Genomic DNA, 23756 nt, shown 5'->3' with positions numbered 1-23756 from the left:
GACGGAGGCCCTTTCAGAATAGAACCTCATTTTAAGATATTTCGTACATTTCTCCACTGCTGCCAGATTTCAGCTGAGCCCTGAAGCACCAAAACACCATGAAAAGGGGCTATTTTTGCATTATTTCCAGCCAGGCTGGAACAAGAGTTTATAAGAAACCTTATGAGAGAATAAGTTCTCAGGAGATATCTAGCTATGTTTCTCTACCAAAGAGTACTGGGTAAGTGTCTAAACTTTTAATCTTTCCCGAAAGGAATAAACGAAATTTGGTGAAGCCCTTCTCTCATCTTTATCTGTCCACTCTGACACTCTCACATGCATACATAGAGACTGTACTTGCAAATGAGGCCTAACGTGCACAATTACCCAATTACATCTGCAAAGGTTGGTGCAGTGTAGTGGGGTTGTGTGCACCGTTTTTGCAGGCACAGTTTAGGCCAGTGGAGTTTACCTTGTCTCCTTATGAGACAATTTATATCCAATGCATGTTTCCAGGCGGTAGGGGGTAGAATGGCTGCAGGTCATGAAAAGCCTTTTTATCCATCCATCACTTCCAAGGCAGCAGAAAAACTGATCTTCATTGCCAAGCATTAGCCTCCGGAGCTTGGATGTTTTTCTTCCCTCCACTGCCAAATTACTGTAGGGCTGCCACTCTGGGAGCATTCAGGATTACATACACTGCCTCTGCAGTCACCTGGCAGAGCTACAACCTTGCAAGAGGGCCAAAATTAAAGAAGTACATGAATAAAAATCCCTGTTAAAAAATACCGGGCTTGTCGGCAGACCGTGGCCTTGGAAAAGATGGATGGGGGGAGCAGGGATGCTTAGTGCATCCCAAAGGACACTACAGCAAATGAGTTAATGAGGGGAAAGGAGACACAGGGGGACAACAGGCAACAGTGGACAGGAAATATATACAGATAGTGATAGGCACTATGTACTGCTGGATAAAGAACTAAAGGTACATGTCTATCATAGTGGCTCCTCCATTCTATAAATGAAACAGGGATAGACCCATCACAAGAAAGAGGAGGAAGAGGAGAAAAGAGGCAGGTGGATGGTCAGATGGAGGAGGAAAGAAAAAGAGAGAGAGACACAGTGGTGGTGGGAGGATTGGTGAGGGGGGAGAGAGATGTTGCATAGTTAAGATTCAGTTAAATGGGAAGACTAGTGATTAACACTGCAGTGCTAAAATGATGACCTTGATTTGTCTTCTCCTTTTCTGAGTGTAAGGACAAGTCTATCTAGCTATGGAATCATAACAGAGATCATACCAACCAAATACTGCTCCACTGGAGTAACATACTGACCTCCCCCTGCACATATCTGCCTTTGCAGAAGAGAGCCATTGAAATGCTCCACTGACTGAGAAACTTGATTGGATTTTAGATATGAGATGTTTCAGCATCACCAGCTCACAATTTGATTGAGTCTCATGCCAGATAACATTTTTCTTACATGAAATCTCCAGCTCCTGGACTCATGTGCTTATGTGATGATCTCTGGCTACTTTTTTTTTTTTATGAAAGTTTCTAGTCCTCCTGATTGCACAGAAAAGCTTTAAAATGAGACATATGCACCCTTCCCTGTCAACAGCTCAAAAACCAGAAGGCAAAACAAAACTTCCTCAAACGTTACTTTTTAACCAATTTAATGAATTTGAGGGGTCTGTGTGACGGGATGGACTAAGTTTAGAGGCCCCCTGCTTAAAGCCTTGCGGTCCTGCCACCCCCTGCCACGGAAAGACATCCTCCAAGCTGCCTAGAGCAGCTGTGGGGGAAGCGGCCAATGAGGGTCCAGCAAGCTAGTATAGGAAGAGCGTCAGGGCCAGAGTGAGATCTGTTCCTTGCTAGAGCTGGAAGAAAGTGGATGGTGCTCTGGGCTGGTTGCTGGAACTCCATGAGGACAAGGTCCTGAGGTAAGGGCGAAGAATGAACTGGAGCCATGGGGAAATGGCCCAGGGAATTGTAGCAATGATGTAGTTTATTTAAAGGGACATGGCAAATATATAGGTTCCCCTCCACCCCCAGTGGGAAAGTGGCCTGGACATTGGTGAACTCCAGAAGGGGAACTGAACTGTGGTGGCACAGCTGGAGAGCTGCAGCCAGGAAGGTGGGGAGAGAGCGAAGATATTGCCTCCAGGGAAGGAGTCCTGAGGCACCACTCTATAATGGAGCAAGGAAAAATTGAGAGACATTATACAGAGGGCACTGAGAGAGGCCCATGTTGGATTTGTACCCGGGAGGGGTTTGCTTTCTTTTTATATCACATATAGACTGCGAGACTCGGCCGGAGGGCTGAGTCACCGAAAACCCACCACAGATTGAGAGAGTGTGCAGGCACACATACTCAGGGGATGCTTGTGAGAGGTGAGTCCGCTCCATTCCAGTCTGACTCATGGTTTTTGAACTGTTGGGGTTGGCAATATTGAGTTTCTGCAGTGTGACCTGCAATGGAGTATTCCATCATGGGAAGCTGGGAGTGGGTGGGAGGCTGGGAGAGACAGGGTTGGCAATAAGGAAATTGGCATTTATCATGCCCCTTTCTTGCAGTGTGGAAAGTCCCTCTTGAGTTAGGTATCACAAGGCCAGAAATGGTCCAGAACAAAGTGGAGTGGAGTGGAGTGATCTGTGCTTCTGACTGCCTGGGGTCAGTTACTTTCCAATAGATCTGGATTCCCCTTAGGAGTTGCCAACTGTCCCTAAGTTCAGGGGCTAGGACTAATTCTCAGTGGCCTGCATGCAGAACAGTTAGGAGCCTGTGTTCACTTTCCGCAGCATCATGACAGGAGGATGTTGTGTTATCTGGTTCAGTTGCATCACGTGGGCAGCCCCCCAGCGTTGTGATACAATGTCACCATTTTGCTACATGACTCTAGAATGTCCCATGAGATACACACTAATTGTTGTGAGTCCTACCTTCAGCCTCCCAGGAAGGGTCAGACTGGGGTGACCCTCCCTGAGTGCTTTTCCCCCATCCAGTAAGGTCAGTAATTCAGTCTGCAGTGTTTAGGAATGTGCCTGAGGGCTGGTCTACACTAAGGGGGAAAATCGATCTTAGATATGCAACTTCAGCTATGTGAATAACGTACCTGAAGTCGAAGTATCTAAGATCGAATTACTCACCGTCCTCACGGCGTGGGATCGATGTCCGCGGCGCCCCCTGTCGATTCCGCAACTCCGTTTGGGTTGGTGGAGTTACGGAATCGATATAAGCGCGTTCGGGGATCGATATATCGCGTTTAGTGAGACACGATATATCGATCCCCGAGCAATCGATTGCTACCCGCCGATACGGCGGGTAGTGAAGACGTACCCTTAGAGAGAAATAACATGAGCTCAGCACAGAATTATCTTTGTAAATGCCAGTCCAGATGCATAGTAAGAATGTGGAATTCATGCCTAGAGATGGTCCTTTGCAGACCAAGGCTGAGGGACTGTAGTGCCCCCCCGTGGGGGAGAAGAGGAATGACTTGGTTGTATTAAGTCAGTGGTCTCCAGCCTTTTTATGCATAAGATCACTTTTTGAATTTAAGTGCAACTCAGGATCTGCCCCTCCCCTTCCCTGAGGCCCTGCCCATCTTACTCCATCTCCCCGCCCTCCATCGCTCGCTCACTTTCACCAGGCTGTGGCAGGGGGTTGGGATATGTGAGGGGGTGTGGGCCCTAGGCTGGGGCCAAGGGGTTTGGAGTGTGTGGGAGGTTCTGGGCTGAGCCTGGGGCTGGGGGTTGAGGTGCAGGAGAGGGTGAAAGGTGCAAGCTCTAGGAGGGGGTTTGGGTGCAGAAGAGGGTATGGGGTTCTGGCTCTGGTAGGGGGCTCAGGGCGAAGGGTTGGAGTGCGGGCTCCCGCCAGGCAGTGCTTACCTCAGGGGGCTCCTGGTTGGCGGTGCAGCAGGGCTAAGGCAGGCTCCCTGCCTGCCCTGGCTCCATGCTGATCCCGGAAGCAGCTAGCACACCCCTGCGGCACCTGGGGTGGGGGGGACATGGCTCCATGCACTGCCCCTCCCTGCAGGCACCACCCCCACAGCTCCCATTGGCCGCACTTTCCCATTCCCGGCCAATGGGAGCTGCGGGGGCAGTGCTTGCAGGCAGGAGTAGCGTGCGGAGACCCCTGCCCACCCCTCAGGGACCACAGGGGTGTGCTGGCTACTTCCAGGAGCGGCAGGGGGGCTGGGGCAGGCAGGGGGCCTGCCTTAGCCCCACTGTGCTGCTGGACTTCTAGTGGCCGGAAATCACAGTCAACTGCCAGAAGCTCCAGGATCGACCAGTCAATCACGATCTACCAGTTGATGACCACTGTGTTAAGTGTAAAGGAGATTGTTCATAGAGGTTGCTAGACACAGATGCCAGTTCTCCCTGGCTCTCTAGCTCCCAGACTTACTACACTACCACGCAGAATACCCTTAGCTGTCTTCCTCACAATTTTCTATAGCAACCATCATCATTGTCCTGGCTTGGACTGTGGAACTGCTGGCTGCAAGAGTCCCATTGGCAGCAGGTGCCACGATGGAGAGGGAAGCTTGTACTGCCTCCATTCAAACTGAGAGAGACAAGGCGGGTGAGGTAATACCTTTTATTGGACCAACTTTTCAGCTTCACAGAGCTCTTCAGGGCTGGGGAAAGTAACCAGAATGTCCAAGCTATGTACAAGGTGAGTCAGATTATTTAGTATAAGGAGTTCACACATGTTGTAGGAGAGGACTTAAAATGAAAAGGGCAATGAACACTTCTGCAGTCATAAGACAATGGAGAGTTAGTAGACAGCAGGGTGTGTTACAAGCTGTTGTAATGGACCATAAAACTGGTAAAAAGAACGAGGAGTACTTGTGGCACCTTAGAGACTAACACATTTATTTGGGCATAAGCTTTCGTGGGCTAAAACCCACTTCATCCGATGCATGCAGTGGAAAATACAGTAGGAATATATATATATATCTAATGAGACTAATCAATTAAGGTAGGCTATTATCAGCAGAAGAAAAAAACCTCTTGTAGTGATAATCAGGATGGCTCATTTCAAACAGTTGACAAGAAGGTGTGAGTAACAGTAGGGGAAAAATTAGCATGGGAAAATAGTTTTTAGTTTGTGTAATGACCCATCCCAGTCTTATTTAAGCCTAATTTAATGGTGTCCAGTTTGCAAATTAATTCCAGTTCTGCCGTTTCTCATTGGAGTCTGTTTTTGAAGGTTTTCGTTGTTGAAGAATTGTGGCTTTTAGGTCTGTAATTGAGTGTCCGGGAAGGTTGAAGTGTTCTCCAACTGGTTTTTGAATGTTATAATTCTTGATGTCAGATTTGTGTCCATTTATTCTTTTGCATAGAGACTGTCTGGTTTGGCCAACGTACATGTCAGAGGAGCATAGCTGGCACATGATGGCATATATCATATTGGTAGATGTGCAGGTGAAAGAGCCCCTGATGGTGTGGCTGATGTGATTAGGTCCTATGATGGTGTCCCTTGAATAGATATGTGGACAGAGTTGGCTTTGTTGCAAGGAAAGGTCCCTGGGGTAGTGTTTTTGTTGTGTGGTTGCTGGTGAGTATTTGCCCCAACCTGAAGCAAATACTCACGCAAAAGGAGCATACTGAAGCACCCGTAGTCCTGCCTACTCTGGATTGTCAGCTGGGCACCATTCTCTACGTCCAAACTCATGGTAATAAAATAAAATGAATGTGCTTCAAATGAATGTGCTTAAACTTTTTTTTTTTTTTTAAATGGAGGGAGCCTTGCTGTACAGTGACTGGAATGCCCTTCAGGCTTGCTCACTCCTCCTAGCACCCCAGGGCAAAGGCATGTTCCGGACCAAGAGGTGAAAGCTGCTGCAACAGACTACAGGGAGTGCAACCCTGGATTGTCACAGAGAGCTGGTCTCGGGAATGCTGGAGGCTGGGCATGTGATCTGAGTGGAGAGGTGGCAGGAGTGTGTCTTTAAATTAAAAAAAAAATGCTTTTTAAAAAGGGGAAAATACATTTGGCAAGATATTCCTCTTACAAGGCTCTTGGGTGACATGTAGACACATTTATGCAAGTTAAAAAAGGATCTGGCACCTTGCCACTTCCCTAGGCAGGCGTAGAAAGCAAACAAAAATAACGATACAGAGCTTTGTTTTAGTCTCACCAAATGTTTTGCCCATTGATATTGGCTGAGCACTATCACAGCCAGTAAAGGGCCTTGACAGAGGAGTCGTCGTCCTCATTTCTAACAAGGAAAGATAATTGTTGCACCAACCTCTGATCACGTTCACTACGCACATTTAATCTGAGAGAAGATAGCAGCATCTTCTGCCTACTACAGGCCAGAGACCATGGCCAGCAGCCCTGAGAGAGTAATCACACTGAAAGATTTGTTCATCATTTCCCAGAGAGACAGAGAGGAGAAATCTTTCTCACTGTCTCTTCCCTGCTTTGAGTTCAGCAAATGCAGTTTGACTGTGGTGGCCCCCACTCCCACCACCACCTTTATATCCCATCAGAAACAGCCTTGACAAGCATTTGTTACTGGGTTTGACAACTAAGCTTTCTCTCTTTGAAAGGGAAAATCTGAGGTATGCTTGGTGGGAAGCTGGTGATGTTCACTTTGCTCTGAAGCATCTTGTTCCCGTGGCTGTAGAGATGTGGGAGCCACTGTGCGCTTGTATGTATGATGCATATATATTCTCCTTGGCATACATGAGCACCTCTGTAGAAGTCTAGGGATCTGTGAATATGCCTGTAGCTATTTTGTTAAACTTGTGTGTGGATGCATGTACTTGTGCACACTTTGGGTGTGGATGCATTTACGTACATGCTCCTGGGGATGTATGTGGGTCTGTGCATGTTTACAACTTTGTGTGCATGTATGTGTGTGCCTGCATGTGTATTTGAACTCCTGTGTGTAAACATGCATCTACTGTGGGTGGGTGGCTGAGGGTGTACACAGCTTATCTGTGCCTCACCTGTGTGTGTTCACCTGAATATATGTGAGCGCAAACTGGGTGTGCATGACAGTGTATCATGTTTAGCGATGCCCACTGAGACTGCAAATGCACTGCAACTTAGATATAATAAATGTCTTGTGTTCTCTATGGCAAACTGGACCTACTTTCTGTGGCAAGGCCCCAGGATTCTAAGGTGTTCTGGAAATTCTGTGGCAGCTTCAGATAGTGTTTAAAAGTGGAGGTGTCTATGCGACCAAAGACCAATATGAATATCCTAATGAGCACAGCATTCCCTGTGTTTGTTTTGATGGTAACTTGAATATATTTTACATCTGTTTTACATCGTCCCTGCATTTTCAGTTTTCGGCATGCTAGAGATTCTGCACAGGCAGTGAGTAATGACATTTTAGGAGCAGTCAGTGGGGGGAACTGGTGGGGCCAGTTTGCACCTGGGGAGTAGTGAGAGGTAGTTTAGCATTGCAGATGAAGCAGTTGAGCTGGATTATTCTACTAAAATGATCAGCATGGAAATAGTTAACCAAGCGGATGTTGAAATTTCCATCTTTAAGCATCACTCACCAATTCATTATTTATTTATGTATTTGTGTTGCCATAGTGCCTAGGAGCCCCAGGCATAGACCAGGACCCCAGCGTGCTAGTCACTGTGCAAACACAGAAGAACCAATATGGAAGTTCATCCCTTTCAGACCTATGGTTTCAGGATTCCTGCAGACCCAAGACATCACTACATAGGTTTACACTTGGGTCGGGGTTTGTGTCCATTTAGTCCTAAACCTCTCTTTTGAGACGATTTAAAATTAAATGGGGTACGTACCTTGAATTTCCTCCTTGCCACTAACCCCACTTACTGAGTACCTAGCACCTCCTACAGCTACACGCTGGTGTCAGTAATGACTAGTGCCCTTTTCTGAGTCATGAGCACCCACTCCCAGCATCACAACATCCCCTTGCACTATGACAGGGCAATAAGGTTAGCACTAACTCTGAAGAGAGCAGGCTCCCTACAGAACCTTGTTACTCCACATCCCAGGGTCTAACTGCAGAAACAACTGCTAGGCCAAGTGCATCTAATTTTTGCTTTTAAAGCAGCTGGGCAAAAGGTTGGCAGTGTTTCAGCATTCTCTTCTGCTGGAAAGGAAGGCAGGTGGCTTTCTCTGAACATGCCACAATTGAATTAGACCCATTAATAATGTCAAGTATCAGGGGTAGCTGTGTTAGTCTGTATCCATAAAAACAACAAGAAGTCTGGTGGCACCTTAAAGACCAACAGATTTATTTGGGTGTTTTTTTACCCATGAAAGCGTATGCCCAAATAAATCTGTTGGTCTTTAAGGTGCCACCAGACTCAATGGTTGTTTCTATTAAATGTGAGTCAACTTAACTTAATTCTCTCAACTAGCTAATGAGAACTCTTTAGAAGGGATAGGAGGAAAATGACAGGGTGCCTGGCATCAGCTGAAAGGGAAAAATAATTCCGTCCATGTGTTCTAGCAACAGTAGTTTAATCTATTTAAACTCCACTATGGTGCCCATCACTGTGCTAGGAGTTTGTTTCAGTTATGTGGGCCATTTGGGACACACACACACTAGCTGCATTTCCTCACTGCATAAATTGTGCATTAAATAAAGTATCTGTATACCCCTTTAAATTGTTATGTGATCTGTATAAAACCAAACAAAAATCCTGCATTCAAAGATCATTAAGTTGTCAAGCCAAGTATACAAAAGATAGGAAATGACAGCATTAAGTTGTCAGTGCAAACTTAATTGACAAACTTAATTCTGTCCTCTTGTGTGTATGCATTATGAGACAGTCGTTAATCACATGCTATTTTGGATCCTGCCTCATTCACGTACAGCATGGATGGTACTCAGGGCTGTGTAACGAATGAAGCTGTTGTCTGTAGGACTCCTGTCTTATTTGCTATAGAAGATAGGTGTGTAGTGAATGAGGCAGGGGACTGAGAAAATATGGTCATGTGTTAAGGAGGCTGAATGCCATGCAAGATAACTGGATTCTATCCTTGGCTTTACTTGTTTCTTCCAAAAAAACAGTAAAAAATTATAACGGTAAGTGTTAGACAATAGAGATGTAAGGATTGGTATACTCCCCCATGTGTGTGTGAGAGTGTATTCTCTTAAGAAGGATGGTTTTGGAAGCCGGTCCGCTTATGTAGTTGAGGATGGACTCCTGAGACTCTGCCAGGAGGGTAAAGAAGGGGAGACAGAAGATATTTTTAAAAGATTTGGTGCTTAAATTCCCTCCTGGCCTCCATTTGTTCTGGGAAGTGTGTAAGAAGTAGATAGTTCCTCCAGATGTCCACTATTTAGAGAAACACACCAGCAGGTCTGTGGACAGCAAATGACTGACTCCTAGGCAGGGTGCTCCTACTTGGGAAGGAAAGAAAGGAGAGTGAGTGGGTGAGCCTCTAGGTGTGTGTGCATGTAGGATGAGAAGGGCAATTATAAAAATGGAAGATAGGAAAGGAGAAAAATAGATGCAGGTAGAAATTGCTGTTAAATGCAATCTATCTCACATGGGCATTACAGGATTGTTCCCTACAGGACAGTCTCCAGCACTTTGTTTAGCTGAGAGTCTAGTTTAAACTCAATCACCATTTCTGTTACTGTGACTTACATTGCAGTAGTGCCTAAAATGTGCTAGGTGAGTTACAGACCTATAGGATGAGAATGGTACATTCCTATGAGTAATATTCTTAAGCAAATCTTCCAACTGTGGAGCAGCATTGTAATCATGGTGCTTTGATTCAGAAGTAAGGAGGAAAAGGGCTGGATTTTTCACAAGGGCTCGACACCCAACAGCAGGACCAGATTTTCAAAGAAATCTACTCCTATTTTGAAAATCTTCCCCCAATTATGGGTTTTGAGCACTTGAAAACTGGCACTGGGCTCTTGAAGATCTGACCTCTTATTTCCTAAATGATGGAGTTCCCAACTTTTCCCATGGGAGACTATTCCACAGACCGCATTGGGAAACCTGTCCTGATAGGTTAAATTTTCCTTTTGCTCAGTTTCAGTTTGTTACAGCTAGTTAATAATAGCTAAAGCAATAGTGATGGTGATTAGTTCTGTATAAATGCAATTACTTATAGTGGCCGCAGAATCATTCAAGTTCCAGATGAAAATGACCTACTGGATCTTATATAGTCCCTGCCAATGCAAGATTGTTTCATACAGCCTATTCTCCAGTGTTTTGTCCTGTCCAGTTTTAAATCATCCAAGCAATGGGACTTCCAGGACTTACACTTGCTCCCTATATAATTAAGAAATATGTCCTCAAACTCCTTCTGAATTGTCCTTTCGCTTAATTTTGTTGTGCTAGTTTGACCCACCCTAAACAATTTTCTCCTTCTTGTTTGTTCCATTCCAATAATTAATCAATGGCTTGATTGAACTACCAAAGCGATTTTTGTGGAGATATGGAAGAGGGAAGTGATCTTTCTCTGTTTGTATTTCAGCCCATTTAGCTTTTTGGGCCAAAACTAGAAGAATTCCTTTTTGCAATGGACAATGATGCCTGATCAACCAAAGCGGTGCTGGGCACCTCCCCTCTGAAGGACAGATCTAAGACATTGGGGTGTCTGTTTTTCAAGTTATAGTGATTTGTTCTGTTACTGCAGAAAACTGTATAACTTTTTTTCTAAAGGTTTCCTTATATACTACAATATTCTACAGTGACTGGTCAAAAAACTATTCTGCAGTCAAGTGTTACCATAGAACATGGGAGCATTTTTTTTTAATACATCCAGGAGTACCAGATGGAGTCCTTTTTATCAATAAGTCCCTGATATTTCAGTGTGGGGGCTGGTAGCTGGTAAGGAGCACCTCTGCGCTGAGGAAAGTTGTTACGAGTTGTTATACAGCCCATGTGTCTGTCTGTTTAACCTGTCTATTTTAGGATTTTCTATAGCTAGCATTGCCATAAGCTCTGTTGTCTGTGCAGGAGGAGATCAGAATGCAGAGGTGGAGAGGGCAAATAAGTGGAGAATAGTGGGTCATTGTGAAGGCTGCTTCCCTCTCACTCTTGCCTCATAGCACTAACTGCATTTCTGCCCCCATCCAGTACGAGACACTGATGATTTGGGCCTAGCCCTGCTGAGTGCTCACCTTTAGGGGCTGGTGAGAGTGAGTGACATCCAATTAAAAATATGCACAAGCCTTCTTATAACACAGAGAAGAGGAAAGGGGATGACCCCAGGTGCACAGGGCTTTTGTGCGACTCATCGAAGGTCAAAAGCAATGGAATAAAAGTTGATACTTTTCAAGTGAGCTGCCTCTGAGTGTTATACAGGCATTTCCTTGGGTGGTTTTCCCTCTCTCCCTTCTTCTGTGGCAGTCTCTGGTTGACAGAGCTGGAGGAACAGATAAGAAGCAAGAGAAGGAGAAGCCTCTGTGTGTGTGTGTGTGTGTGTGTGCGCTTGGCTACTTCAAACAGCATCTGTTGCATCCCTCGCATTAGCTTTTCCCTTGGCTCTGCAATGAGTAGCCAGGGCTTTTTGTTCTTGCTGTTCAATAATTAGCACAGTTATGGTGGGAACAGTTTATGCCTTATTGGTGAGTGATGGTGTTGCTCACTCTTTGTTTCCTTTTCCTGATTTTAACAGGTGCCTAGAGGTTAAAGCTATCACCTGCCAGATGCTCATGCAAACTCTGGTGTAAGCTTTTGCAGCTCCAGTGGGGTTTTGCTGCAGAGTCTTTTCCCCTCTGCCTACACACACACATACACTTTCTCTCTCTCTCTCTCTTTCCCCCCTTTGCATGGATTTTGTTATTTTCAGATACAGTGGTGGTGGATAAGGGGAGCATCTAAGATGAGAAAGCAGACACTTTTTGTTTGCCTCCATGTGACTTGCGTGTGCACACACGCTTTGAGTTGCGGTAGGGATGAAGGATTTGATGGGATAGGGAATGACCCTGCCTGCAGGTATATGGGATCTTGGGGAGCAATTACCACACAGCTGGGGTTCCAATTAATTTCTTTATTAAAGGGAAAAAAAGGAAGTGGTGTGAATTTAATAATGAAATACGATGGGATGGGGTGTATAGAGTGTTTACAATAGACAACGATGGGGGGGTTCTTCTCATTGAACAGTGTAGGGAGTTCTAATAGTGGGCTACAGCAAGTGGGGTTCAGCACAATGGGAAACAGTACAGTCAATAATCAACTCTAGATACAGTGTGGAACTGCAAAGCGTACCCAAAAGAAATGCAAAATAAAATGGTAGCTTCTATATGAGTTAATAGCTAGATACACAATGTAACACAGTGGCATCAATGTAAATACAAAGTATATCAGAAAAGTGGAGGCAACCAATGGGGTGTTTAATTACAAGTAGAATGTGAGTTACAGTACAACACTACAATATCAATATAAAGGCTGGGTCAAGAAACAGGAGGGGTGGGGAGTGAGTGATTAGTGGTATGCAGACGAGCGGCTGGAAGCAGGGAGAGACTCTGAAGCCCTGCAGGGCAAGGACAACGGAGCAGTGTGATGGTGATCTTCGGTAGGGGAGGGGCAGTGGAGAAGTGTAAAGAAGGGCTAGAGAGAGGTTTAAGCAACAAGCGGACACCAAAAACAAAGGTAAAAAAAACCAGCAAAGGGTTTGGGAAGTTTCACAGGGGGAGAAGCAGCAAGGGGTTTGGGAAGTTCGGAGGGTGATGCAGACGCAGTGGGGGGGGGGAAGCAGCAAGGAGTTGGGAAGTTTGGAGGGTGATGCAGACGCGGGGGGGCAGCAAGGAGTTGGGAAGTTCGGAGGGAGTGCAGATGCGGGGGAAAAAGCAGCAAAGGGTTATAACAGGGAGACACGGAGGAGCACACAGAGGGGGAGATTGGAGCGGGGAAAAAACAGACACGGGAAAGTTCAGGGAGAGATCGGGACAGCAGGAAGGTGAATTTAAGCAGCAAAAAACCTTACCTGTCTTAACCAACGACTAGGCAAAACAACAAATATCACAATTCTAAGCAAAGCTATAACAAGCAACTATAGGGAGCAACAAAACAGTAAACTATAACAAGGCAGTTGAAACTTACAAGCTCTACAATCTTAACAAACTATGACTTATTAAACTAAAAAAAACAAGACCTATGGTGCACCTTATGCTATGGGGAGGTTACAGAGGGCAGAGTGGTATGTGTCCGGGACCCAGCTCCCAAGGAAGCCAAGGGATGGTGGCTACAGCGGTGGATACAGCTGAAAGCAGAGAGCCCCAAGGCAAAGTCCACAGGAGCAGAGCTTAGCAGCGGCACAAACTTATTTTTAGCGGCAAAGAGCCCTGGAGTTTAAGAGAGGTTTTAAGACACAGACCAAGGTTTAGCTTGAGTCTGTGTGCTGGGGAAACAGAGCCAGCAGCTAAAATAATAAAATAAAAGTATAGAAAGTTTTACAGAGGGATTCTTACCAGTCCCCAAGGCAGCAGCAAAGGCAGAAGCAGCAGCAACATCAGAAGAGGCAAGGAGGGCTCGGTACAGTCTCAATAATCAGGAGATCTCTCAGGTAGCAAATTCGTTCTTGGGTTTTTTTTTCAAAAAACGGGGGTACGCTCAAAAATAAAACAAGAGCGGAGAAAGGACCCCCCAGAACCCCTGGCAGATCAGACCAGGCAGCAATGCAGGAACCTTTCTGAGGTGTGTTTCAAAAATGTCTGGTTTTAAAGGCAAACTTGGGCAGTTTCCCACCAGTAATCCTGATAGGCTCCCTCTGTCACAGGGGAGGGGGCACAGGGAAAAAACTGAAGGTAAGCCCAGAGACATGCCTGGACATAGTCCTGTGCAATAGGTGACTCAAGAGCACATGAGGCCTATGACTCATGCCCAGGATCTTAAAAACACATTAGGTCTTGCAGCTCTGGACATTGCCTACCCTACACCAAGCCCAGGCTCAACGAGGTGATAACAGGACTAACCCTTTGAACAGGGCAGTGGTCCCACTTAGCACGCAGCACAAAGTGGCCATCCCTTTGAGAAGGGCAATGGCTCTTGTTAAACAACTTAAGGGGCCCTCCCTTTGAGAAGGGCAGTGGCCCTGGTAAACAACTTAACAGCCAGGGAAGGGCGGCCACAGGAGAACAGAAAACAAAATGGAGTCTGGGGACAGCTGTAAGAAACAAAATGGAATAGGGGATAGCTGTAACAGACAGGGAACTGCTGGAGTATCTTGGGATTTGAAGCATTAGAGAAGCTTGTGCGGACTGGAGCCTGAGTTAAGAGGATGTGCAGATGTTCTGGAGGAAAAGGAGGTGTTTTGTTTTGTTTTTGAAGTGGTTCATGTTTCTCCCTTCTATGTTTTCTTTCAGCTTCTCTGCTGGGGACTCAGTGTCCCAGGGATTCCCCTGGTTTGCTGTGAATGGGCCTGGGGTGTATTCAGGTCTGTTGGTGTTTTTGCAAAGGTGTGTTGTGTGCCCATTTGAAGTCACTGGAAGCTGCAGGATCAGGCTTGACATATTGTAGGGGTACCAGCAGGGAGCAGTTAGTTTTATTCTGGAATGTCTCTAGTCCTACCTTAACCCTAGAGTGACCAAGCTTTACACTCTGCATCTTCTCCTGAGAGATGCGCCTGCAGCTCCTGTGATATCATTGCATGATGGCTTCCACATTACAGATGATACATGGAGATTGTTAGCAGAGTGATAATACGGATTCTCTGTAGGCAGGGGTAGGGGGATATTTTGTTTGAGAGTCCTGCTAGCCAAACTATGCTATAGACTCCTCTGCATAGTCAATAACCTGGATAACATGGTTGGGGGAGGAGGGGAATCACTGTCAGCAATGCCCAGGGAGAGGCTGATAGACCCACAGGAACCACATTGTACAATGGTTTTTTCATCTGTTGAGAGCCAAGGGCAGGGGATGGGGGGAAGAGGGGTTCTTCATATGGCATTATCAGCTGTGTCTTTGTGTAGGTTTGCCACAGACAATGCAGCATGCATCCTGTGAGAGTTAAAAGCAGCCCAACGGCAGTCCCCGCTTTCTCCTTTTGTCCTTCCAATCTTTCAGCTTTGGCTGCTCTGACCTTCTTTCTGTTCATCTTGTGCACGCTGACAAGGTATACATCTTAGGAAATTACACCTATCAGCGGCTCCCACATGAACAGCCTGGACCGCAGGAAACGCTTCACTCTTTGTCTGCCTGGCAGTGAGACACTTGTGTCATTGAAGGATTTTTCTCCCCCTTCCTCTTTTCTTTTCTTTTAATTCTCTTCTTGGCGTCTGGGGAGGCCACAGCAAACACGCGTCACTTGGCAGTTATTGCTGTGAGATGAGCAGGTGATTACAAGCAAAAGCCAGGCAAGATGATAGGTGGGAAGAAAGAGGAAAAGCGGAGGGGAGCCTTTGCAGTATGTCTATTAGAGAGTTCGCTTTTCATTAGCACAGAAGCCAGTTTAAAGGAGCAAAAGCAATAGCTTTTCCAGCGATTCATTTTTGCGTCAGACAAGGTTTTTTTGAGCTCCAAAGGAAAATAAAAATCTCCTCTCCGCTCTTGTGGGTAAAAATGAAAATCATTCCTTGTTTATTGCAATTGATGTTTTAATCGTCTTTATTCCCACCACTTGTTAATCCAGGCTTTCAAGCACTGTTTAAGTTTCCGAGTTAAAGCTCATCAGAAATAATTTCCTAGCGTTTTCCTCCCAAGCTAAGAAGTCATGACATTAATTTTAATATATCAGAATTAATGTTTATCACTGGTGTGAAAGGGGCCAGAATGATGGACTTTGGAGACTAAAGTCCTCTATTGATCCACAAAAGAGATACAGTCTGAGCTGCAGCAGGCCAAGCATCTTCCATGCTACCTTGCAGATGTGTCTTTTCCCAGACTGGAGGGACCATTGCTAAGGGTGAGGGCACAAGACTCTACTACCGGCATAGGCAGTGCAACGTCTCCATATAAAAAAGATCCTGTAGACACTGTGGACTAAAGTTTTATACCTAGTGTAAATTGGTGGAAGTTACACTAGGGATGAATTTGCCCCAGCACCACTCAGATCATGCAGATTGCAGAGGTTGTCAGTATCTGCTGCCCGGTAGCTGATACTGTCAAGAATAAGGAAAGCTAAGTTCTAAGTACAAACCACAGTTCTTTCCTCATGCCTCATTCAGTCTTGGGTTCTGTGCTGAAAGCAAGGGCAATAACTGTTCAATCTCCTAACTGAATCTATTCCACCACAATCATCAGATGTAGAGCAGGGGACAGAACGCAGGCAAGCCATATTCCCACTCCCTTGCTTATTCTACCATGTTGCCTGTGTGGAAGGGGGGAGGGAGACGATAAATATGAGCCTTACCCAGGGCTGAACCTAAACAAGATGCTTGATATGCCATTCTTTAGTGAAATAGATCAGTGACATACAGTTTGATTCTGACAGAGGGACTGGATGGAGAGGAAACTCATGGCCTGATTTCTAACTTTTTCCACCACCTTGAGGTCTCACAAATCATATGGCCAGCAGGGACGGATTTACATTCATTATTTTTCATTTTTGCAGCTCTTTGTGGATCTGGTCAGCACAGCAAACTGTCGCAAGGCCAACTATCCCCATGGTGGTTCCAACCATAGGGAGCCTCTTTCCCTGACACATCCATCTCAGTTCTGCAGACACACAAGCATCTGAAATGTTGTGTTCTTACCTGACACAACTTAAACTTATGACTATGAACTTTATTGGATCATAACAGAGAGAGATCACTCCCATTTAAAGAATGAACTCATTTTACAAAACAAATCTCTCATGCACCAAACTCATACGCATCTGGGAAAACTACAAATCTCCTTTGCAAGTGAATCCCTTGGGAACGGTGCTGTTAAAACTGCCCATTGTAGCAATAAACTTCCTCTTACCACCTAAGACAGGAAAATGCAATTGAAATCTGCCCTCTTCCTGCAATGATGGTGCTAAATAAATGGGTGGACTGTGAACTACCCATTGACACCTAATAAAGCAAGGCAGAGTGCTGTTCCAATGCTTTATGGTGTCACCAGAACCCACTGATGTATTTATAGTCGCCTTCACAGTTTTGCCCTTAAAAAAAAATAAATTGGGCAGGTTGTTTCTCTCTGCCCCTCTCCTGTTTCCCAAAGGCAACTGGTCCACCAGTTTCTAGCCAAATGGAGACAAAGGCTACGTCCAGACTACTCGCCGTTTTGGCGGGTTAAAATCGATTGCTCGGGGATCGATATATCGCGTCTCATCTAGACGCGATATATCAATCCCCGAGCGCGCTTATATCGATTCCGGAACTCCATCAACCCCAACGGAGTTGCGGAATCGACAGGGAGAGCCGCGAACATCAATCCCGCGCGGTGAGGACAGGTGAGTAATCCGATCTTAGATATTCGACTTCAGCTATGTTATTCACGTAGCTGAAGTTGCGTATCTAAGATCGATTTCCCCCCGTAGTGTGGACCAGCCCAAAGGAGAGGTGCTCTGCACCTCCCTTATTTGGGGGCAGTCATGTCCATTGCAGCCCCTGAGCAAAGGTTGGACAGTTTTAAGTGATGACCTAACTCTTTGGTGTGTCTCCTGTCCACCCTCCACCTCCCATGCTGTAGGCCTACTGCTGCCTAAGTGTGGGAGACTGAGCTTGTGCTAGGGCAGGATGAGAGACAGCTGCAGTGTCTGTGCCCTGTCCTCCTCCCCCTGCAGGCTGTGCCAGCTGCAACAGCCTGGGAGTCGACTGGCACAAATAGCAGGAAAGTCATGGGAAGACAGAGAATAGGGTTGTCCAAGAGGGCATTGAATGGGGATTAACAGCAGGAGAAGTGTATTTTACAGAAAGGGGAAGAAGCCTTTCTATTTTTGTACCCCAGCCTTAGGACAAGCATAGTTGGAGGGGAGAAGAGGGAGAAGAAACTCCCCTGCCATTTCCCTGAGGTTGTGCCTGTACCTGACGCTAATGTTAGTACCGTTCTTCAGACGTTCTGCTCCCATGGAAGTTAAAAAGTGTTGCCATTGGCTTCTGCAGGCACAGGATCAGGCCCTTAGTTTTTAAAACTTCTACACCTGCCATCACTTGTCATCGAGGGAACTAGTGACCAAGCTTGTAATATGGTAGTTCTGTCTCTTTCTGAACACTAGCCACTGAGAGGAATTGTGGTCATGAAACAGCAGATTTGTATTGTCCTAATCACTGGCTGGGATAGTTATTTTAAAATATATTGTCTGTATTTTATAAATAAGCTGTTTGGTGATGGGCTACATTTTTTAATCTTTTCTGAGAGAATGACTAAATTCCTCACAATCTGACTAGGTGACAAACATTTCAAGATACTATAATTTGTACTTGATCATACCTTAGAATTGAGTAGGTCAGAACTTTGGGAGAAAAGGACTGAGGGCTAGTGCCTAAACAGGAGACAGGGCTCATAGGCTCTGTAACAATCTCTGGGAGACAGTGTAGTCTAATAGTTAGAACAGAGCTAAGTGTCAAGATTCTTTGCTTCTATTCCCAGTTGTTCCTCTCTCATTTCACTTCAGTGTGCCTCAGTCTGCATAGGTTTGATAATACCCACCTCATGGGATATTGTAAGGCTAAATTAATTTATTTGTAACTTAATTAATTTGTTAAGCTTTTCAAGTTCCTTGCATGATTGCTAGATAAATGCAAACTAGAATAGTTCTGCTTTCTGGAAGACTTCAACCTTCAGTGGTGAGTTCCAGACCGCTCTAGCCACTGCTTTAGTTAGCTTAAACTAGAAAATAAACGACAAATACGTCACATTAAACTAAAAACTCCAGGTGTGAGGTTCCAGTTGCCCATTCCGAAATGGTCATAATGTATCAGGAATGGTTATTCCTCTCAACTGCCTATCAGTGAAGTAGCTCCGAGGTCCATCTAAAAATGCCTTATGTCTGCGCTGTATCAAATCAAAATCGATTTCCAAAACCACGGACTGTGTGATAAATAACTGTGAAATTAGTAGAGTTTTTCCATAAGTTGAGTAAGTTTCTGGTTGTTTGTGCACCCCTCCCCAAGACAACAGAATGCAAGTTCTCAGACATGCAGAGAGGTTCCTTTATTTATGAGCCAGAGGTGGTGACTAATAATGATGCTATTGGGAGGCAGTGTGGTTTAGTGGTTAGGGCTCCCCAATGGGAGTCTGGAGATCTTGGCTCTATTTCTAGGTCTGCCACAGATGCACTGAATGACCTTGTGCAAATCTCTTCACCTGTCTGCCTCAGCTTCCCCCTGTTAAATGGAGATGTTTGTAATGCAAATTGATATGCAGTTTAGGCTCTGAGTGAAGAGTGCTGTGTCTACTGAATAGAATTATTATTTGTGAAAGGCAAAATCTGAGCATTTGGCTAAGGGTCAGTGCAACCACACTGGTTTGGACTCAGCCCACTGTGACAGAAACATAACAAACAACATTATATAAAAACAATGTAGAGATTTAACGAGCACAGTGAGTCTAGGTTGCTGCATGGCTCTGGTGCAAGAAGGTAGTTGAAGGCACATAAGCCTTTACCTAGCAGAATATCCAAAAGCTAGGAAGATACTTGCAGTTAATGAAGGGCGTTGTTATGTGCTTGTGTACTGTGCTTAAAGCTGCTGGGGGGAGAGCCTTCTGCTCTGCATCTGCAGTAGATTGCAACTGTACAGCTTGTCCATTCCTCCAACTAATTTCAAATCACAGCAGAAAACACATTTCCCCACACTACATCTTGCCCCTGGTAATTTCACTCTCCTCCTCTGCTACTGTTGCGAACTCTCTAGATCTCTTCGAAGCATTTTGATGCAGCGTTATTGCTTCCTATAGCTTTCCTTCAAAGTTAGATTGCATGGCCCGCACTCCAAAGAGTTCCTGCCTGCCCAGTCACCGGTGCATCATTCCTGAGCTGTGCATACCCTCGGTGAGATCCCATCGAAGAAGAGCCGGTATAAACCTCCTCCCTGTGTCACAGATGGCCACACCATTTGGCAGTGTCTCTCCCCTCCCCTTTTCTTTTCTCTCCCTTCCCCCTCGCCTTTTCTTTTCTCTCCCTTTCCCCCTCTCCGCCGCTGGCACATTGTTGATGCCAAACAAAAGGGGGCAGAAAGAGGAGAGAATTTCTCTCCTTTTGATCGGAAGGCTGCCTATTGAGAGCACGGACGAGGCTGAGGAATCTTGCCGGCTCCCAGTCTCCGTATTGCAGTTTCAGAGACAAGGCTTTCCCCCTCCTTTCCTCCTGCTTTGCTCTCAGCTCTTTCGCCTGTGGTAGAAAGATGCCTCGTTTCTTCCTTCCTCCCCGCAGTGACTGGGGATACAAATACTGTAATTCTATTTCAGAGCCACTGGAAAAGGGATGAGATGGGGCTGGAATGTGCCCAGGTGCCCGGTGGGGCTCGGGAATGTCAGATCATCTCTCCCTTGTGTATCTATAGACCAGGCGAATTCTCCACCCTGATTTCAGCCCGGGAGGACACACACACACAGCCCGATTTCTATCAGATTTGCTAAGTACCTGCAGCTCCCACGGACTTCAGTTGGAGTTGTTGATGCTCAGCATGTCTGAAAACCAGGCTGCCAAGTACGTTTGTGTGGTTCGCCTCTATTTATACTGAAGCTCCGCGAATGCTGGAGGCTGTGGTGACAGGTGCATTAACAATTAGGCTGACAGACGAGAGGATGTGCTTGGCTACTCCATTCAAGAACCAGCCCTTTAAACGTGGAGGTTCTGAGGCGGATAGGTCTGGGTCAGTATCCGCAATTGATTTTCTTCCTCTGCCTGCATGGGGATTGGCTTTGGGGTTTTGTTTCATGACTTTTGTCTCGATTTATTTTTTTATTGTGTATTTGTTTGCAGTAATAGATGGACTTCAGGGAACAATCCTGCATTGGCCCTAGTGAGGCAAGTTGTGACTTACATTATGATTTCAGTATAAGAAAAATAGCCGTTAAGAAAGCATCGTTAGCCAGAGTAGAGTCCAGGAAGAGAGAGAGAGAGAGAGGCAGGGAAGGAGTGTGAGAGAAAGATGTATATGAATGGAGGAGGTGGGACGTCAGCCCCCTACTCCAGCCCCTCCTTTCTCATGAACCAGCCATTGCCTCTGCAGAGTGTTTGGGCTTCACTGATTCGCTCTCTGGAGTGAGCCTATTTGCGTGCGGCTCGCCCATTTGTGAATTTGGCTCCCCGAGTCCCCTCTTCACTTCACCTGGGCTTCCTGGTTGCCTTCACTTGCCCCCTGAGCATCCTGCTCCACCTAAGGCTCTCTCTCTCTCCTGTGGATTCTGGACTTCTTTCCTCTTCCCCTGCTTTTTTCCTCTTCGCTCTGTCTCTCTCTCTCTCACTGAGTTCCCTGCCGCCTGGATCCAGAGGAAGGAGGATACCCATCCAGATTTGTGTGTGCGCCTAGCAATTCTGCATTGCAACACTTGCAAGTGGAGAAGCAACAGAAACCCCTTTTAATTGGGATAAAAAAATCAAAAACCTTCCCAGGGTCTGTGGCTATTTTTTCTTTTGCCCCTCTCCTATTAAGTGAGAGGCAAGAATCACAGACAGGGAAAGTCATCTAGGATCCCGGAGGAACCTGACAAGGGAAAGATCCAAGATCCTTCTTCCTGACATATGTGGCTTTCCTGATCCCTCCTGGCGGTTTGGTGCAGCAGGAGGGTTCCTGGCACAGTAGAGCCAGCCCTGGGAAACATCGACCTTTAATTTTTGCGTGTAGTTGTTTATTAACCTTCCCCCCAACCCCCATTCTCCTCCCCTCCCATCCCCTACCAGCGCACACACCCTCCCACCTTGGAAGTGACTCTGCCTTCTGCCAAGATGGGCCCCTTGACATCATGAACCGTATTCTGTCTTCCCGGCTGGAATTCAAACTACCCGTCTGTAGGTGCCCAGTGCATTGACCATGCACCTGAGAATAGACCCCAGCATCTGCCCAGGACACCACCCTGCCTGGACCCTGTGGATGTGCTCCCTCTTTTGGGGATGTATCGTCAGCTCGGTTTGGAGTTCCTCTAACGTGGCTTCTTCTGCCTCCTCTTCCTCGTCTGTGTCTCAGGCTCAGCATGAGCATCATTTCCACAGCAGCAAGCACCACTCTGTGCCTATTTCTATCTACCGCTCCCCTGTCTCCCTACGAGGAGGACACGGTGGGTTTTCACTCTTGTTTCCTTCTAACCTTTTTCTTCAGAACAGCTGTAGCACGCAGGGGAGGAGGGCTCGAGAACAGAATTTGACTTTCTCTTGCAGGCCTGTTTGTTCTCTCCCCTCCTCCAAACCCCTTTTATTTACCTCTGTCACCTTCCGCGTCCTCCCCCCAAACCCGCTTTTATGAAAAACCGCCTTAAAACTGCCAACTTCTCCAGGCAGATCAGAGCTGTCTTGCTTTGGGGGAGGTTAACCCTCGGCTGCCCAGCCGTGAGCCCTACTCCCAGGCTGGGAAGCCGGAGGGACTTACCGCTAGCGGCTTCAGGGCTGTGAGAAAAGTCCCACGCAGCTCGTCAGCCGGCTATTGAGGCTGGGCGTGAAATTGACTCTGCCGCTCTTCTTGCCGAGTGTGCCAGTGGGGCTGGGTCCCGGGGAGCCGGAGCCGGGGGTGTTATCAGTTGCTTTGGGAAGCCTAATGTTTGGGAGCAGATCTTCCTGAAATCCGAGAGCTCTCTGGTCATGTGCTGCGACTGTGCCTCTGTTGATGCCGAAGTGGGAAGCTTGGATGATGGGTCTGCATGTGCAGGCTCCAGTCACCCTGCTGTAGGTTAGGACATGCTGGTCGCATGGCGCGCGCGTGTCACACCCCCCCCCTCGGGGAAACAGCTTGATGGTTCGAATCCATGTGTGTTTGGAGGAGAGCTGTGTGTGTGTGTTGGGTGTGGACACAGTCACACATCCTGGCGGGCAGAGCGGGGACAGAGTCTGGCCGTATGCTCTGTAATCGGACACCGTCTCCATAAAACGGCAGCTAGTTAGAGTCTGAGGGCTGTACTTGGTCTAGCAAGTTAGAAGTTTAACAGGGCGGGGCGGTACAGCGTGGGTGATGTACAGCAGAGGGTCTTCTCCGGAGACATGCCCTAACCCTCTCTGGTGTGTTTGGGAGCTCCCCCCTTTCCCCACTGCATTCTAGCCCTGAGCGCTGGGGAGAGTGTCAGAGAAGCTACAAAGGGGGACGGAGGGGGATGCCAGCACTGGCAGCTCGCTCTCTGTCTCTCAGTTTTATTTGATGGAGTTGTCAAGCAGCTGGGGGCTCATAAAGGGAAACGCTTGCTCTTGACGCTGGGTTATCGCTGATCCCTGCTGTGGCTGGTATTGGCTCCCTGAAAAACCTGGGGAGAGGCAATAATAGGAACTGTATTTAAATGCAGCCCGGCAGAGCGAGCGGGGGAGGAGGGAGAACTGGGGCAGGAAAGAAGGCGAGAGCAGCGCGGTGAAAGGGGGGGAGGCAGAGTTGCTTGGCCAGTCCTGTGCTCCCTGGCGTGCTGAGCAATGCTGAGCTGGTGTAAACCTGCCAGGCTGGGGGCTGTGTGCGCTGCTCCTGGTTTCCCTGCGTTCCCCGGGGGAGGGTTAAACGGGAGCGCTGGAATGCAAGCGGAGCTGGATTCCATGGCAGCTGTGCGCTCTGCTCTGCTGTAGCTGCCCTCCTTGCCCTGGTGAGGGGCGTTAGCCCGGCCGGGGCTAGTTAAGCGGCTTCTTCCTCACTGCCAGCCCAGCAAGCGTTCAGCGCCCTCTAAACCTGCCTGCCCGTTTGCACTCGGCTGCCTCCAAGCAGGAGGATTTGGGCAGTGGCCAGGGAGCCCCAGACAGCTGAGTGCCTGGCCTATTGAAAAGAGTTTCTCCAGAGTTGCAGCTGAAAGTTGCAGACCCACTGCAGGGCATCAAA

The 23756-nt window shown here is 46.9% G+C and overlaps 1 protein-coding gene across 28 annotated transcripts in view; it reads left to right on the top strand.

Moving 5' to 3' along the window:
* Positions 1–23756, top strand: part of NRXN3 (neurexin 3) — a 1499321-nt gene that overhangs the window by 978014 nt on the left and 497551 nt on the right. For 2 of the 28 annotated variants that reach the window (XM_030559015.1, XM_030559014.1), the window contains exon 1: positions 21077–22032. The exons of the other annotated variants lie outside the window; for them this stretch is intronic. In XM_030559015.1, coding sequence (XP_030414875.1) covers positions 21789–22032 — 244 coding nt within the window. In that variant the 5' untranslated portion in view covers positions 21077–21788. Of the gene's footprint in view, positions 1–21076; positions 22033–23756 lie in introns of those variants that run through there. 28 annotated transcript variants of the gene reach the window in all.

This window comes from Gopherus evgoodei, chromosome 4 (genome assembly GCF_007399415.2).
Source record: "Gopherus evgoodei ecotype Sinaloan lineage chromosome 4, rGopEvg1_v1.p, whole genome shotgun sequence".
NCBI lineage: Eukaryota > Metazoa > Chordata > Testudines > Testudinidae > Gopherus > Gopherus evgoodei.
This window is presented reverse-complemented; position numbering and strand designations above follow the sequence as displayed.